General features: G+C 46.0%; 2 protein-coding genes and 1 long non-coding RNA gene across 4 annotated transcripts in view; 2 read left to right on the top strand and 1 right to left on the bottom strand.

Moving 5' to 3' along the window:
• LOC104689903 overlaps positions 1 to 5,474 on the top strand; it is a 43,527-nt gene extending 38,053 nt beyond the window's left edge. The window contains exon 9 of the long non-coding RNA XR_751880.4: positions 465 to 5,474. This is a non-coding gene — a long non-coding RNA (uncharacterized LOC104689903). The remainder of the gene's footprint in view (positions 1 to 464) is intronic.
• An 828-nt stretch (positions 5,475 to 6,302) lies between these two features.
• HMGB1 (high mobility group box 1) lies at positions 6,303 to 14,975 on the top strand. 2 transcript variants are annotated; one of them, XM_039566007.1, is made up of 5 exons: positions 6,303 to 6,499; positions 9,264 to 9,426; positions 9,708 to 9,853; positions 10,815 to 10,989; positions 13,004 to 14,975. In XM_039566007.1, the coding sequence occupies exons 2-5, from the start codon at positions 9,277 to 9,279 to the stop codon at positions 13,178 to 13,180; spliced, it is 648 nt and encodes a 215-aa protein (XP_039421941.1). In that variant the 5' UTR covers positions 6,303 to 6,499; positions 9,264 to 9,276; the 3' UTR covers positions 13,181 to 14,975. The 2 variants fall into 2 exon arrangements, with proteins under 2 accessions (XP_039421941.1, XP_039421932.1); XM_039565998.1 differs by lacking the exon at positions 6,303 to 6,499 and adding an exon at positions 6,626 to 6,658.
• The window catches only part of LOC120410312 (formin-like protein 5), an 80,774-nt gene continuing 78,504 nt past the window's right edge, over positions 14,257 to 16,526 (bottom strand). Inside the window, exon 6 of the mRNA XM_039555528.1 lies at positions 14,257 to 15,939. Coding sequence (XP_039411462.1) covers positions 15,923 to 15,939 — 17 coding nt within the window. The 3' untranslated portion in view covers positions 14,257 to 15,922. The remainder of the gene's footprint in view (positions 15,940 to 16,526) is intronic.

Raw genomic sequence — 16,526 nt, 5'->3', positions numbered from 1 at the left:
GCATCTTTCCATTGTGGCAGCATTCCCCCTGTGAAATTCAGGGCATATTCCACACAGGTCTTCATTTGTTTCAGCAGAATGAAAGTTCATGGAAACATGGTAAATTAGGAAGAAATGAGATTTAAAGGAATGCAAAAGACTTAGAATCCTCTAAAAGTCATGGAAAAGAAGTAAAGGCAAACAAGATCTGAGTAGAAAGCCAAATGACATCTAGTTAAGAAAGTACTAAGCTGTATAGATTTAGACTACAAGCTTGTGTGTGTTAATGAAGACGTTATTACTAAGCTTTTGGTAACACTGGGTGACTTGGTGTAGAAGTTGTCCCTCTGCAATGATGAGCTCACAGAGCCCTTTTCAAAACAACCACCTGCTGTTGGAAAAGTCAAGAGAAGTGGGTATTCCCTTGAATATTTTTGGTACCACAGGCTTAGTCAATGTAAAGTATGTGATTTCTTATATCCTAGGTCACCTCTGTTTCTTCTCCTGAGTCTCAGAAATCCTGGAATAGAACCGTTAAATAAAAGGAGATGACATCACTGGGAAAGAAGATGGTAGAAGAAACAGGATGACTATGATAGAAGCTGGAGATGGTCTCTGTGAGAATGCTAGCATGACTTCATTTCTCTGAACAGCCATTTAAGAGGCAATCCTCCTTTCTGAACCAGTAATAAATTGGGATGGCTGCGTGTAATGGTAGGTGTTCGACCAATGCAGCACCCAGTGCAGTGCATACTGGGAAACTATTCTGGAAGTAGGGGGAGGGGGGGCTAGCTAGAAAATTACTTTACCATTAAATAATGGTACTGATGACTATTTGGTGAGCAGGTACAGCTGCCAGAATGCATTTTTCAGCCTATCTTTGCACAGGAGTGTGGACAAAAGAGGAGAAGAAAAAGGAGGCAGAAAGGAGAGAGATGGAGAAAGGATAAGAGTTTTTTGAGGCTGCTTCTGCTCTTCCAGGATATGTTCTTTGCCCTCCCTAGTGAGTGGTATACAGTGATGACTTGTAGTACTTGTAATCTTCCTTGAGCTTCCAACTCTCCTTGGGAAGTTAGCAAGTTTATGAAGTTCCTGAGTATGTGGATAACTCCTCAAATGAATGAGAAACACTTCATTGTGTTGTAAGGGATGAGACAGACACTACTCAGTGACACCCATGTACACTTGGCTGTATTCAGCAAAAGGGTAAGACTGTCCTGTCAAACTATGCAAGTTCCCTTTTTGAAGCTGTGAGCAAATGGTTGTTTCCTCCAGCAGTTCCTGTAACTGCTTGTACGCAGTCTACATCGCGGTAGGTCCTGTGTAGTTACTAGCTAGATGTGTGATGCATCCTGTTTCTTTGGATATCGACATCCCATAAATTCACATCATGAGTTTGTGGAAATAAGACTGTGCTAGGATTTCTAGTATCAGGGACTGTTTGCATTAAGGTGTCATCTTCATATCCATAAGCAGATGGTTTAGTCTGTGCTGCAGTCCCATATAAAGGATCAGAGTACAGGTCACATGATATCTCTATATTGATTTTTTTCAGAAAACATGTAGATAAGGGAATAGTAGCTCTGTCCCAGCACTATAACTAGCTCTAGGAACCTTTCCAATTTGACATGGAGCACTGAGGTCTGTCTGAAAGAGTCCTGGCTGTGAGAGAGCAGATCTTGTTAAATCTTCTGGGCTGGATACAATAGGAAGGAAGGGATTCTCAGGTATTTTTCATCACCTTAGGCCTGGTTGGATTCTGCCTGTTCAGGTGGAGAAGTCTAACAGTGGTGTCACCATCAGAAGCTTACCTGCCTCTAGTAAGTATTAACACCTTTAGAGCAGTGTCTGTGAAGATGGACAGCAGCATTCTGGGGTTATTAGAAGCAGCTGATAACTCTTATCTCAGTGGTAGGCTCGAGTGTACAATACATAAATGATCTGGAGATTTTGGAGGGGACTGAATATTTGATGCTGTGTTTCCACAAAGTTGAAGAGATAAGTGGATGTTGCACTGCATGTTGTGTTCTCAGCAAAGCAAGCATCTCAGCAGGTCAGCGATTTCAGAAATAGTGCAGTCCTGAAAGAACATTTTTGAACTCCTTTTTGCTGTTGAAGCTGAACGCAGTTCCATCTGTCTGAAACTGCACATTGAGAGCTTCACAGAGGCACTTAAAGAAGTTATGTACTTATGCGTAAGGAATAAGATGCTAAAGGAAACGTATTTCGTAAATCTATTAACCTTACCATAAAATTGTTACTTTCTATACACATAGTCACTGTAAAAAATGTTCATGGTATACTGATCAGCAGAGGAAGTCTATACTGCTGTATCTTCACCATCTTTGCCCGCTTTCTGAGCTGAACAGTGTGGCTATATGCTTTTGCTATGAAAATCTGTTTGCTTGATACTTTGCTGTACCTCTGTTAATTCCACAAAAAGTGTACAAATTTTCACGTTATCCATTTTGTGGATAAAAGCACTGTGTAAGTACTGACCCTGATTTAAGAATGTATCAGCTCTAGGAATGATGGAATTGTCTTCAGGGCTCACATGTCAACAAAAATCAGCTGGTTCACACGTGAAGCTTGGCAAGGAAAACGCTGCAGCAGTTCCAGTGCCATCCCTGCTCCCTGCCTACCTCTCCCAGACCGCTGCCTTTAGTCAGCTGAGGTTACCTTGCCTGTGTGCCACTGCCCCACAGTTACCACTTACACACACACCTGGGTCAGCCAGCCACTCATCCATGGGGAGCGGACAAACAGCCTTCTGAAACCCTGCTCACTGATGGAAGAGGGACAGCAACATATGCAGATTACTTGACACACTGTGAGCAAATCCAGATGGAAAGGTAAAGTAAAGCAAGTTCCATTCATTGGTACTGTTTGCAGACATGCTGATTCCTTTGAATAGAGTCTTTCTCTTCCAGAAATGATTTTAAGGAAATACTTAAAGTGTATCTCCCGATGATTTCGAATAGGACACCAGAGGAAAGGATTGGCTGCAAGTCTGCATCTAATAAGCAACTGAGAATTGTGTTCATCTGGGCTGTGCACAGGCTGGCACTGCAGCCTCAGGAAAAGGGCAAATATGGCCAGGGCTTTTTTTCAAATACGCTGTGAAAACCCTCCCTGCTGTAGGGCTGGAAGTGTTTGAAAGCAACAGTGACAATCTACATTACCAGCAGCTCCATCAGAAGTACATGTGCCCAGGTGCCCTGTCTCTGCAGATGTTTTGCTCTCGTTTTGAGCTGAAAATGTAACTTTTTTGTTGAGAAAGGCTTTCAGATCTTGTTAAAAATAGCCTAATAGTAGCTTTGGATTTGACTGACAAGCTAGTTGTTACTATGCCATTTTCACTGTAATAGTCTAGTAACTTTGACCCAAAGAAACAATGATCTCATTCCTTGGGAGGGAGGACAGAGTGACAAAATCTGGAGGTCCTGTGACGACACTGAATCTCTTTGTTGTCAAAGCAAGCTGTGAAATCATCTGCTTTCCTGCCAAACCCTCTGGGGAGTAAGCAGTGTCCTTCACAGAATACACATTTTGCAGGAGAAGATGGGGGCACTGAAGAACCACCTTCCTGCCCCATGGAAGGTGCGCTGCCCCACACCCTGTGACTTTTGGAATTGATGCAAGTGTGCTTTCCCACCTCTATCAGCAACCACAGCACTAAAGTGGGCAGAAACTTTCTAAGGTTCTTTATATACTGTGGCTTCGTCAAAAATTCTACTGGAGTAGTGTCACCAATGTGTTTCACAGTTATTTTGGGAATGGGGGAGAATGAGATCTCTGCATCTCTCTCTGAGTCAGGCTCCACTGCCAACCAGATAGTCTGTACTTGTTGGGATTCTCCATCCTTGTTTGTGTTTGCTAGAAATCTTTGGTTGTGAGCTACATGGAGGATGATAGGAAGTGAGAGGAAAATTTTAATAGAACTTTTTTCATCATTCAGTTGGAACTTTTCTGTTCCTACTCAGCAAGACATTGTTAAGAAGAACAGTTCTGTCTTTGGAGAGGCCTTCCTCTGTTATCTCTAAAGAAAACTGGAGAAAAAAAGGATGCTTTAAAAAAAGGTTGATAATGTATAGCTGATGTTTCCATTCAAGTTCAGCTCGCTTTACATGGAAAAGGAGTTGGACCAAAAGGCTCCTTACAAAGATTTCTACTGGTTTCCAAGTAAGTAGCTACAAAGGGTATCCTAAAACCTGAAGTATTTAAAAACATGTATCTCATAGAAATCATTGTTTTATTCTTGCTTTGCAGTATGCCATCCAATCTGTGTGTCTTTTCCTAAAGTATACCCTAGTTTGCAAAACACCAAAATTACTAAACAGGGGTTTTGAAACTTCCTCTGCAGCTACATACTTTTTTTTCCTGGAGCAGTTGTACTGGGCTGTTGTGACCAAAATATTCTGTGGGCAAAGCTTATATGCAAGAAGTCAAAGGTGTCCTGTGTTATCCAAGTGATCTCAGTGACTGCACCTGTCTAGTGGAGTGTAATTTAAAACAGATTTGAACTTCAATGAGGTTTGCAGAAGAAGGCATGTTTGTGAAGTATTAGAAGGGATGTGGCACAGCATGAACAAGAGAAGAAACATATATTGCTTCCGTAAAAAACACTACTGTCTGCAACTGATGAGTAAATTCTTTTGTATTTCTGTCATCAAGGGTTGCAGAAGAAACCCACTGAAGATGCAAACCTGTACAGGCCTGAGCATCTAACTAGCAGAGATGAAGGAAAACCTTTACAGGAGTGTGTCACGTAATCAAATTCTCCTCATCACTTGCCTTTTACTGAAGTTTTGGCTCTAGACAACAGTAAGGAATAAAAGCAATCCTTTGCCTTCCTTTCAGGTCTGGTTTTCACAGAAGAAACCTTAAAGAAGTTCAGTATGTGCAAAGCTATCAGCTTCTGCACACTAAACCACATAAATACTAGTGATTTTTACATTTTCTTCTGTTCCATATAAAGGTTTAAAGTATAGGATGCAAATCAGAAAAAAAACCAAACCCCAAACAAAACCTTTCATTGAGACAGAAACACAAGTGTTCCTTACTGTTCATGTATTTTTGCATGATTTTAGGTAGCAGAATCACTGTCTTCATATGTCTACCAGCACTTCTTCACAAATGAGGCAGTTTTAGAATTAGGGTAATTATTTAAAAGGATCTTTGACTTCCATAAAGCACCATGCCTTGTGAAACAATTGCTATCCCTTCTGTGTCAGATCACAAACCCTTCCAAAACTTCATGGATAGATTTTGAGAGTTCATGATAATTAAGAAATTATCGAAATCAGCTATTTACGCGCGAATATTTATGACCAGTTTAACTTAAGTTGTCTTAAGTTTCTGTTACTACAGTAAGCATGCTTACACTGCCTTTCGGGGCAGAGCAGTGGTTTTGGATTTTTCACAGCAGCACTCTTCCCAGCGTTGTTTGCACCAATAAAGTAGATGTAATCAGCGAAGCTGATGTTAAGGGGTATTTCTCCTGTTCGCTAGTCCTGTAACAGCTTCCTCGTGCGGTGCAGGTGACAGTAAAATAGCAGGGAGAGGAGCAGCAGCGGAGGACAGGTGAGATGTGGCTCAGCGCGTCCCTGCACCGGGATGCTCGGGACGGCGCCGGGCCATCACTGTGCACGATTGCTGAGAACGTGGCGCGGGGGCGGGGAGGGGGGAGCTGCCTGACCACTGCGGGCTGCTCCTTGTCACCCAGGAGGTAAAGGAGAAAGCCAGTATCTCCCGACTGGCATTCATACAGGTGATGAAGCCATTTCTGGAAAAAGAAAGAAAAAAACCCAAAAACCAAAAAACGACCCCACGAAACAACAAACAAAACAAACGCCCCCCAACCTCGGGTAAGGGGCAGAGCCGAACACGCCGCCGCGGCAGCGGAGAGAAGCCCCGTGCGCCGGCTGGAACCGGGCAAGAGGAGCCGAGACACGCGGGCTTGGCTCGGTTCCCCGCTGAGCCCCGGGTTCCGCGGTGGGGCGGCGCGGCCGCAGGGGCGGGCAGGCGGCAGCGCTCTGCTCCCCACCGCAGGGCGGACGCGAGGGTTCCCCCGGGGTGGCGGGGCGGCGGCGGGGGCGGCGGGGCCCGCGGCCCTCACAGGCAGCAGCGCAGCACCGGGCAGCCACCGCAGCTCTCCAGGGCCCGCCGCCGCCCGGCTCCCTGCGCTCACTTTTATATTTGCGCGCCCTTTCCCTGCTCGGTGACGTGTCCCGCGGCGCGCCCAACCCGCGGCGCGCTCTGGTCAGGACAATGGGAGCGCCTGGGCCAATCGGCGCGGCGCTCGGCTTGGCGGCGGCCAATGGGCGCGGGGCTGTGCAGAGAGTAATGTTACCAGCGCCGCGAGTGTGAGGAGGCTGCGTATCGATCCCGCGCTCAGCCATTGCGGTGCACCGGGCTGCACAGCGACCCAGCCAGCGCTGGGGCCGGGCGGGCGGCCCGCGGGAGCGTCTCTGGGGCTCGGGGCCGAGCGAGGGCTGCGTGCCGACTCTGTCTGACACGGGTGAGTACGCGCCGGGGGCCGCTGGGCCGGGCGAGCGCGCTCGCCCGCTCGCCCGCCCGCTCACAGCCGGGCGGTGAGCCGGTGGTGGCCGTCGTGCTGCCTCCGCTGCATGACCGCGGAGCGCGGGGCAGCGCCGGGCTCGGACGCCCGTACACAAAGGCGAGTGGGCTGTGCCCGGGAGACCCTTTCCCGGGCGGCGAGCCCCCCGGCCGGGGCGGGGCGGGGGCGGCGGGCGACTTCGGGAGAGCGGGGCGGCGGGAGGTAAGGAGCGAGGTGGGGAGAGAGAGGCGGGCAAAGGGAGCCGGGTGAACGGCTGGGGGTCGCCCACCGCGGGGGGCGAGGGCCGCGCCGTACCCCGCCGTAAGCCGCTTACACGGTACCTCACCGTAGCCATCGCCGCGGCGGCGGGGCAGGTGGTGGGGCAGCGGGGGCTCCGGGCGGGCCGCGCCGCGCCGCCGGGGCGATGGGGAGCGCGGGGAAACGGGGTGCGGGCCGGGGCGCCGCTGGCCCCGCGGCCGCCCGGCTGTAACATGGCTGACGGGAGCCGCGAGCGAGAAAACAAGGCGAGCGGCGCGGAGCAGCAGAGGAGGCGCTCGGGCGGGCGGGGGCGCAGTTCGGGGAACTTTTTTCTCCAGCAGCCGCTGCTCGCCCGGCCGCGGTGCCCGCGGCTCCGGGGCCGCACAGCTCGGTGGGGCGCGGGAGCGAGCGGGGGGTCCCCGCTGGGGCTTCGTCCGCGCTGCCGGGGCTTGGGCAGGCGCTGAAAGCGCGCTTCCCCCCCACCCCCCAATCTCCTTCCCCCCCGCTCCCACCCACCTCCCCCCGTCTCCCGCCCGCCCTCCCCCGGCTGCAATGGCTGAGCGTGTGCGCCAGGGTAGCGGCGCGCTCACACAAAGGGAAGGGAGGAAGGAGCCATGTTCTCTACGCGGCGGCGGCAGCGGGCGACGCCACAGCGGCCATTCCGCGCCGCCCGGACTGCGCTGCCACCGCCGCCCCGCGGCCGGGGGTCGCGGCCCGGCCCCGCCGCGGCCCCTCTCGGCGGGGGTCCCGCCGCCCGGGCTCGCTGCCCCGCCCGGCCGCGGGGGGTGTGGTGGCGGCGGCGGGGTGGGGAGCGGCCGGCTCTGCTCCTCAGCGCACAAAATGGAAGGAGGCTCGGTGGCGGGTGACCTCCTCCGCCAGGAGCCTGCGCTATGGCGGCCGCTCCCGCCGACACCGCCGCTGCGGCGGCGCGGCCGGCAGGGAGGGAGGGAGCGCAGGCCGGGGCTGCTTCGCCTCATGGCGGCCGGAGCGGGCAGGGCTGGGCATCGGGATGGCCCCCCCCGCCGCGGGGGGACGGGGGCGGCGGCGGGAGAGCGCTTTGTCCCGCCGGGGCCGGGGGTCGCCGCCTGCGGGCAGCCGCACCCCGGTGGGTGTCCGGCTCCTGGGCATGTGCTCGCTGCTACAAGCCTTCGCCTGAATGCGGAATAAAACTTTACACATGTTCTCCCGTATAACGGGACTCCTTTTTCTTTTTTTTTTTTTTTTCTTCCTCCCCTCTCACCCCCAGCAGGTCTCTTGAGGGACTTCTGAAGTTTCCCTCTGCCCCCCTCACAGGGGAAGCGTCCAAAATGGCGGGAAGCGGTAGGCTTTTAAACGCCAGCCCCTGGGTCGCGGTGCCGAGCCCTGCCCGCGGCCACCCCCTGTCCCCGGAGCCGCCTGCCCCCGCAGCCGCGGGCACTGGCCCGGCCCGGCCGAGCCCCGGGCCCGGCTAGGCTGGGAGCGTCTCCATGGCAGGCAGGAGCGGCTCCTGCTTCTTCAGCCCTCTTGTTTACTTGATAGAAACTTCAAACCGGACGTGTTTAGTCACAGAGCAGAAATCTGTTTCTGTCTATCCGCCAGACCGATAGGAAATACAGCTTCTGTGGCAATACAGGCGGGCGCTGCCTGCCCTTTTTTTTTTTTTTTCCCTTTCACGCTTTTTTCCTTCTTTTAATTCGTGCTGAAAAGCAGAGCTTGTTTGGGTGCAAGTGACTTTTCCAGGGAGCTATGAAGAAATACTCTGAATGTCTGACTTGGGTGTGAAAGTTCCAGGAAGGTATTTTTCAGTCTCTGAAAATGTCAGATAGTGCTCTTGCTGAGCACAGCTTTGCTGGCCATGCGTAAGTGTTGTACTTCTCCCTGTGTAGGTTGTAACATATTTGACCAAGTGAGCTGTTCCATTCCTGTATTTCAAGGTATACCTGCAAAGAGTAGTGTTTTGCAGTACACATAAAGAGGAGTCATAACATATGGCATAGAAAATCATAAAAAATATATTTTGTAAATAAGCACCCAGGGCCTACAGGGGAAGAGGTAAAAACACAGGCTGAAAAAGAAATCAGTAATCCAGAAGGCCACTGAGACAGGATACTTGGGTACTTTTCCCCTCCTTTCAATAGAGTTTATTCTTCCCAAGCATATGATTAATACACCAGTAATAATCATGGTGTGCAGTCTCCAGTTACTTGCCTTCAGATTGCTTGGTAGGATAGTTCTTGTTTGCTGGAGACCATAACTGCACATTTTGAAGGCCCTTTGAGATTTCAGGTTGCTTGCATCCAGGTCACCTCAGACAGGGATGACAGAACTCTTCAGTAAATTTTCCAGAAGGGAATCTTCTTCCCATTGTATGATTTCAGAATACTGCTCCAGCAGGTCTTGTTTGGCACGATCCTTGGTTGTTACTTACTTCCTGCCCTGGTTTGTTGAAAGTACAAGTTTTAAAGGTGTCTCATTTGCTTTATTACAGAAAATCAGCAAAAATGGGCAAAGGTGATCCTAAGAAGCCGAGAGGTAAAATGTCTTCATACGCCTTCTTTGTGCAAACCTGTCGGGAGGAGCACAAGAAGAAACATCCAGATGCGTCAGTGAACTTCTCAGAGTTCTCAAAAAAATGCTCAGAACGATGGAAGGTAGGAATACCTGCTTAAAAAAAACCCCACGAAACCTGAAATGTCTGCCTTGTGTGAAATACCATTCCAGATTTTAAATGATTTCTTTCGAATTCCAGGTTTTGGGTAAGTATCAAGTGCAGTTGTAAGATGAGTGGTAGCTATCCATTGTCCTTGTCTTACCTTTAGCTCCCCCAGCCGAAATTTTGGAATGGACTTTGGTATGTTTTTGAATCTTAATATACTGTTTTGATCCTTCTGTGTCCCTTCTGAGGTATTCTGTGATTCCAATTGCCTTCCAGACTATGTCTTCTAAGGAGAAAGGGAAGTTTGAAGATATGGCAAAGGCTGACAAGCTTCGTTATGAAAAAGAAATGAAAAACTATGTACCACCTAAGGGGGAAACAAAAAAGAAGTTCAAGGATCCAAATGCACCGAAGAGGCCTCCGTAAGTAGATTCCTGGCTTTAGGTTGTCTTGTTCGGGACCATCATGCTGGTGTGTGTCTATAAAATGGTAATTTTATCCAGGAGCTTCAGAAATACAAGAGCATGTGATTTTCCTCACCAGAGGTGTAAAAAATAGGTTGAAATTTTAGTTATGAAAGCTAAGTGTTTATTTACAGGCTGGCTGTCCCACTATCAAAGTTAGAGTAATGGCAGCCTTTAAAAGTAGATGCAAAAATAGACTGTGTGTGATTCTGACTGATTTTTCTAATTTCTGTTAAGAGGGCAGTGTAATACAGCAGTAAAGTACTGCAGGCCCTGCTCTCATTATGTGCTGGCCTGAGCAGAATTTTTGATTGGCAGTCGGTTTAAAATCAGAGGCTTTTGCACAGAACAGGTTAGAGGGGTGATCCTGCTCCAAACCAGCAAAATTAAAACTTCAGCCACTGCATAATGACAGCTGGTTTCAAGTTCATTTCCTACTAGACACCGGTACTTTATTGTGTTTGTATGTGTGTCTTTTAAATGGAGCTAATGCTGAAGGGAAGAGGGAAGTTCCTTTACAAGCTAGTGTTCTTATTTGAGCTGGTGCTGTTGTCTGGAAATTATTCTTTCATAACAAATATTGCAGCCTCCCACCTCTAACAGTTCTGACATAACATTTGCTGCCCTAGTGTCATTCACTTATTCTAATTTCTAAAGCTGTGTCTGGTATATAAAATCTGCCTGTCTGAGGATCCTGCGAAAAATGGGACCAGATGTGCAGCATTACTTAAGAGACAAGCATGCATTGAGTTTGCAAAGTGGCTCGTTCAGTTCTGATACCTTCTATCGTAATCAGTGTTTGTTTCACTTTTAGGTGCTTTTTTCAAAATGCTCTTAAGAAACGGTAACAGAGGTCACAAAAGCTGCTGCTGTAGCGGAGTCTAAAATTTAAATAATCTTCTCTTATTTTCCTGTGTAGTTCGGCTTTTTTCTTGTTCTGCTCTGAGTTTCGTCCAAAAATCAAAGGAGAACATCCTGGTCTGTCCATTGGAGATGTCGCAAAGAAACTGGGAGAGATGTGGAACAACACCGCTGCAGACGATAAACAGCCTTATGAAAAGAAGGCTGCTAAGCTGAAGGAGAAGTATGAAAAGGTAACACTGACGTTCATGGAGGTGCTGTGGGGAGATCAAGCCTCAGTTTAGATCGATTTTTTTTCTTACTGTGTCCTCTGATACCTGATGTTGCAAATTATAATATGCTAATGACATAATTCGTTATATTTGTTGAAAAACGTTGCATACAGGGGCAAATGGTTCATTGCCATAACTCTAAATTGGAGTCCTTTAGCTTGAACTGTTTGCATTGGTCTGTAATTTTGGGCTGTCACTGGTGGTTTAATAAATACCATGGGTTCTGTATCATTACTAAATCCATCGGTCACAGCAGAATGTGACTTAAGTTGGTAGCAGTAAGGAATGAACTGGTTCTCCCTGATTTTGGACATACTAGTGAGCATCCCTGAATGTTAGGATAATTGATGCACATTGATGATTTTTAAAATTTATTGCTGGGGTAATGACAAAACACAAAGGAAATGCTAGTTTTAAGCATGTGTTTTTCCTGGATCTACTTTGTGTCTGTCTCCTTTCTAGTAGTGAAGTTGGTTAATTATGCATATGAAGCAGCTTGTCATGCAATTTTTTAAATTATTAAGGCTAAATCCTGCCATCATAATTGGAGTTGTAGAATTGCTGTGCACACAGGATTGTGCTACACATGGTTTTATTTCTAGAGGCAGATTCCCATCCCAATATGTAGAACCCAAGGGAAGAAGAAGGATGCGTGTTGGCATCCCCTGACAATGCTTCACAAAGGGTCAGTGATCACCTACAGCTGACGTACAGCACCTCTGTCCATAGTGTGCTGTCACCTTCCTCTGGGTATTTCTCCTGCTGGCAAACAAATCCACTTTGGAATTTTTGCACTGTAGTGTGCAAGGTGGAACCTTTGAGCCCTGTGTATGTGCCAGAGAGGAGTTGCAGGTCTAGGAGCTTTTGTACATGGTGCTTTCTGTACAGCTTCATGGTAATTGCTGGTACACACAGCCAGAGCAACTCAGATGCTTCTTAAATGGTAGAATTATTCATCTGTATTTGCAGATATTATTTTAATTTCTACTAGTAATGTCTTTATTTCTTACACTTACAAATGGAGTTTTAAGGTGTAGTAATCTTCAGTATTTCACTGCTTGGCCTTTGACTTAGTGGGTATCATATCTTCTCAAAACTTCCTGCTAATCTTTAAGGGAATCCAAGTGAACAGTAAGATTAGTGGTGTAGTGTTTATTGGATGGGGAATATTTGAAGATTTGGACCATCTGTGTAAATGTGTTCGTATTTTTCTGTAGCTGGTGTGTGTAATCTTTGTAGATCAATTCTCCTACCTAATTGTTTTACTGTTTTGGCACAAAGTTGGGAAGTCTTGACTGCTTTTATGACTTCACCTTCCAGGTGCAGTTTTGACTTCCCTCTAACAGGAACTGAATTTTGTGCGTTTCAAACGACTAGAATAAATTTACTGCATGCAGAAGGTGGCACTGTCTACCCTTTAATCAAGTTCTTATACCTTTTATTTTGCAAACTTCTGTTAGGCAGAGTTCAGTATAACTGCTCTTTGCTGAGGCATAGCATTGCAGCTGTTAGGCCGGGTCATTCCGATATGTTCTGGGTGGCTAATCACAGTTTTGTTCCTCAAACAAGGGTTTTCCTGTGCGTTTCTTTAGGCATTGTAGGAGGTAGGGCTAAAAAGGGACCTTAAGAGGTCTCCCTACTTCATTTCCTTGTGGGATAGTGGGCTCAGCTGTGCCTTTACAGTCAGAGGCAGCAGCTTTTCCAGCCTGTTCCCAGAAGTCTGACAATGGAGATGCCTTAGCAGCCATAAGCAGTGTGTTCTAGCATGCCAGTGTAATTTCTGTGTTAGAAGGTTCCCATTTCTTTGGCGTCAGTTCGCCTCGGAGCTGAAGGCGCGGCTCTTGGTCCTAGCCCAGTGGATGTGCAGAAAGGGCAGGTGCCTGGCTGGCTGCTTTGACAAGTGCTCTTTGGAGGTGGCTCAAACCTCTTGGCTGGTTACATCTTTGAGAGATTCTTCCTGCTTTTCTTCTCCAAGGATATTGCTGCATACCGGGCCAAAGGGAAGGTTGATGGAGGCAAAAAAGTAGTTGCCAAGGCTGAGAAGAGCAAGAAGAAGAAGGAAGAGGAGGAGGATGAGGATGAAGATGAAGAGGATGAAGATGATGAAGAGGAGGAAGAAGAGGAGGATGAAGATGATGATGATGATGAATAAGTCTCTTTTAGAGCAATTTCTTTCTTGTCTATAAAGCATTTAACCCCCCTGTACACAACTCACTCCTTTTAAAGAAAAAAAAATTGAAATGTAAGGCTGTGTAAGATTTGTTTTTAAACTGTACAGTGTCTCTTTTTTTGTATAGTTAACACACTACCGAATGTGTCTTTAGATAGCCCTGTCCTTAGTGGTATTTCAATGGCCACTAACCTTGCCTGGTACAGTGTGGGGGTTGTAAATTGGCATGGGAGTTATAAAGCAGGTTCTTGTTGGTGCACAGCACAAATTTAGTTATATTTGGGGATGTAGTTCATTTCTCATCTTCAGTTGTCTCTGATGCATCATAAAAATAATTGTCATTCTGTTAACTGAATACCACTCTGTAATTGCAAAAAGGAAGAAAAAAAGTTGCAGCTGTTTTGTTGACATTCTGAATGCTTCTAAGTAAATACAATTTTTTTTATTAGTATTGTTGTCCTTTTAATAGGTGCCCTTGAGAATCATACTTTCTTTTCTTTTTTTTTTTTTTTTTTTTTTTTTTTTTTTTTTTTTTTTTTGAGGGGAACTCATCTTTTGCTTTATTTGAATGCCCGTATGGGATCATGGGAATATTACAGTTTTCATCTTTCATATAACCAGCTGATAAACAAAGCTTTGATCTGCATACCCTGCATTATCATGATAGGGTAAGAAAAGAAATATATAGGCCTATGATGAAAATATTCTTCCATAACTGGAAACAACAAAAAATTCAATCTCAGCAAACAGATACCTGTTCAGATTTTTGTGAAATGTAATATTCTTTTGAGTTGCATGAGTTTACCAGTCTTGGAGAGTTGAGAAGTATAGAGTTCAATTTTACAGAAACTAAATACTTTGGGGGAGGGGAGGGAGGGAATGTTAAATTTTGTCCTAGAAGGACCCATAGGAAGAGTGTATGTCCATCTGGTGTAGAGAAATTTACATGTGTGACTCTGTTACCATGTAATGGAAGTTATATTTGTAAATCTCTGAACACCTGGGAGGATGAGCGTACCTAAAATGTGTAAAGTTAAAAGCATGAAATGACCATATTATTTTTTGGTGACAGGTCTGGTGATGGCCATGGGCTTTATACCATGAGACTCCTGGTAGCAAAGGGCCCACAAGAAATGATTTTTTCTTTCTAAGATTTCTATAAATGGTACCATTATTATTTGTTAAATCTATGTAAATTCATATTTGTATTCTTGAAATTCTAGTTTTAGCCCTTTAAACAAAGTTGTATATTGTCTCAAATTGAAAATGAGATAAGATGTATTTTTCCTGTTAGGTTTTATACCGCACTCTTGATGTTTGCCCATTTTTAAGTTAAATATAGTTGTATGGAAAAGTACATTTTATTAAATTTTGCATTAAAAAGTTAAATGTTTATGGTATACCAACAATGTCTAATTTGGTCAAATACAGTTCTCTTCCAAAACCAAAGCTAAGGGGTTTTTTGCATATTTAGTAAAACTTCAAGTGCTGGCAGCTGTAACTATTTTCACATATACCTGCTTACCAGTTTGGGGGACAATTCGGCAATTTTGTGGTTACAAAATTATGGTTCTCTTAAGTGCCAGTGTTTAAAAACAAACAAAAAAAAGCATTCTTGTAATTTTACACGCTTTTGTGATGGAGTATTGTTTTGTTATACAATTTTGACTTTCAGATTCTTATTTCAATTTGCATTTATGTATAACTTCAGGAGAAATATTGAACATCTGAATCCTGGATGATACTAATAAACTAATAATTGCAGAGGTTTTAAATACTTAGTTAAATGGCTCACTTAATACCCTAAGGATTTGGGGGTTTTTGTGCGTGTTGGTGTTCTCAGATATGTACATCCCTGCTTTCTGTTTCAAGCAGAAGAATGATGCTGTTTGCAAGGTCTCAGTATAGAAAGCGTAGGACAGACAGACATTTTTTTCTCCTTAAACTGGATATGACACATTCAAATGCTCGTAACTGATGACAAATAAATTTTCTGTGCTGAAGGGTTTTTTTGTTTTCCCAGGTCATCAGAAGAAAGTAGACACATTTCTTGTTCTTGGAACAAGCATACTTAATGAGATCCCCATAATCTTGTGCCTTTGTTCTCGGTGCTTGATGTTGACAGAGGTAACCTAGAGGATTCAGCTGAACCTGAAAGATGAGTAGCGGGCGCTTTCCCAGCAGCCAGGCGCGGCCTTGGCCTTTCCTTTGACTTTAGCACGTTGGTAACAAGCAGAGCGTGCTCAAGGCTGGAGAGGGTAGGTAATGTAATTATCAGTGCTGCTTACTGAGGAACAGAACCCCCTGTATCTCACTCCAGAGGCTGGTGTTGGGTGGGAGATGCACCAAAGCTTCCCGAGTTCTCAGGAGCACTTGGAACGTGCCTGTAATTCAGCTGAGCTGACACATGGATTTCAGGCTGAAGCCTTCACCTGTGTTTGCTATAAAACTGCTTTTAATCAATGGAAGTGGTATTTGGTGAAGAGGAATGCCATAGGTAGATTAAGTCCCCTGTTTAAAGAAGAGCTGCTGAAGGTTGTTGCTGGAAAGGACCGTCCTGTTCCCCAGCTGTGCTCCCCTGCTAGCTCCAGCAGTTAAATAATCCTCTTGGTCAAAACTGCCCTAGTCTCTGTGCTGGTAGGTCAGACTTGGCCACTCCAAGATTACTTGATCCGAGGTCAGTTACTGCTGGCACTTCAGCTTGAATCTGCCTCCCCTTGATCTTTAAAAGTGGATGCTTGCTGTAAAAGAGGGACAATGAGCAGTGAAATTGCAACTGTGTAGGCGGTGGTTCCCTAGAAGGGAACTGACAGCATTGGCATCACTATCAAAAAGCGTCTCCTAGGGCTTAAACCTTCACAGAAATGCTTGTTGTAGAGGTAAAGAAGACTTCCTGTTCTAAACAACAACAAAAAACTGACTGGTCTGGAGAGAGCTTGATTGTTAATATGTGGTAGTTAACGATACCTTGAATCCAAATGAAGCCAGACTGATTTTTATGGTTGTTTATCTCAAGTTGGTCCTGAAAGGAGCTGCAGTTGCAGCCACCTAGATATGCTAGCTACGCTCTGTAATTTCAAGCTGGTTTAACTAGATGTATGGACAACATTCATCCCTTCTGCTGAGCTTTCAGTGATCACACCAGCTCTAGCAAAAAGTTGACAAAATGTTATTAACGTTTATTTAACAAAATGTTATTTAACAAAATGTTTCTGTCCAGGCAAACAGGGCCCCTGGAAACCTGAATTAACGGGTGTGAAGTGGCTGATTTCTGCTGCTTAATTAGGGCACCGCTGACGCTGAGCCTCTTTCCAGCTGCTTTTATCAG

This window comes from Corvus cornix, chromosome 1 (assembly GCF_000738735.6).
Source record: "Corvus cornix cornix isolate S_Up_H32 chromosome 1, ASM73873v5, whole genome shotgun sequence".
NCBI lineage: Eukaryota > Metazoa > Chordata > Aves > Passeriformes > Corvidae > Corvus > Corvus cornix.
This window is presented reverse-complemented; position numbering and strand designations above follow the sequence as displayed.

Bases quoted from the DNA above. Each gene is read 5' to 3' on its own strand.
- HMGB1 (XM_039566007.1), top strand. From the start codon at position 9,277: ATGGGCAAAGGTGATCCTAAGAAGCCGAGAGGTAAAATGTCTTCATAC. The intron at 9,854-10,814 runs GTAAGTAGATTC...TTTCCTGTGTAG, and splicing joins AATGCACCGAAGAGGCCTCC to TTCGGCTTTTTTCTTGTTCT. The intron at 10,990-13,003 runs GTAACACTGACG...TTCTTCTCCAAG, and splicing joins TGAAGGAGAAGTATGAAAAG to GATATTGCTGCATACCGGGC.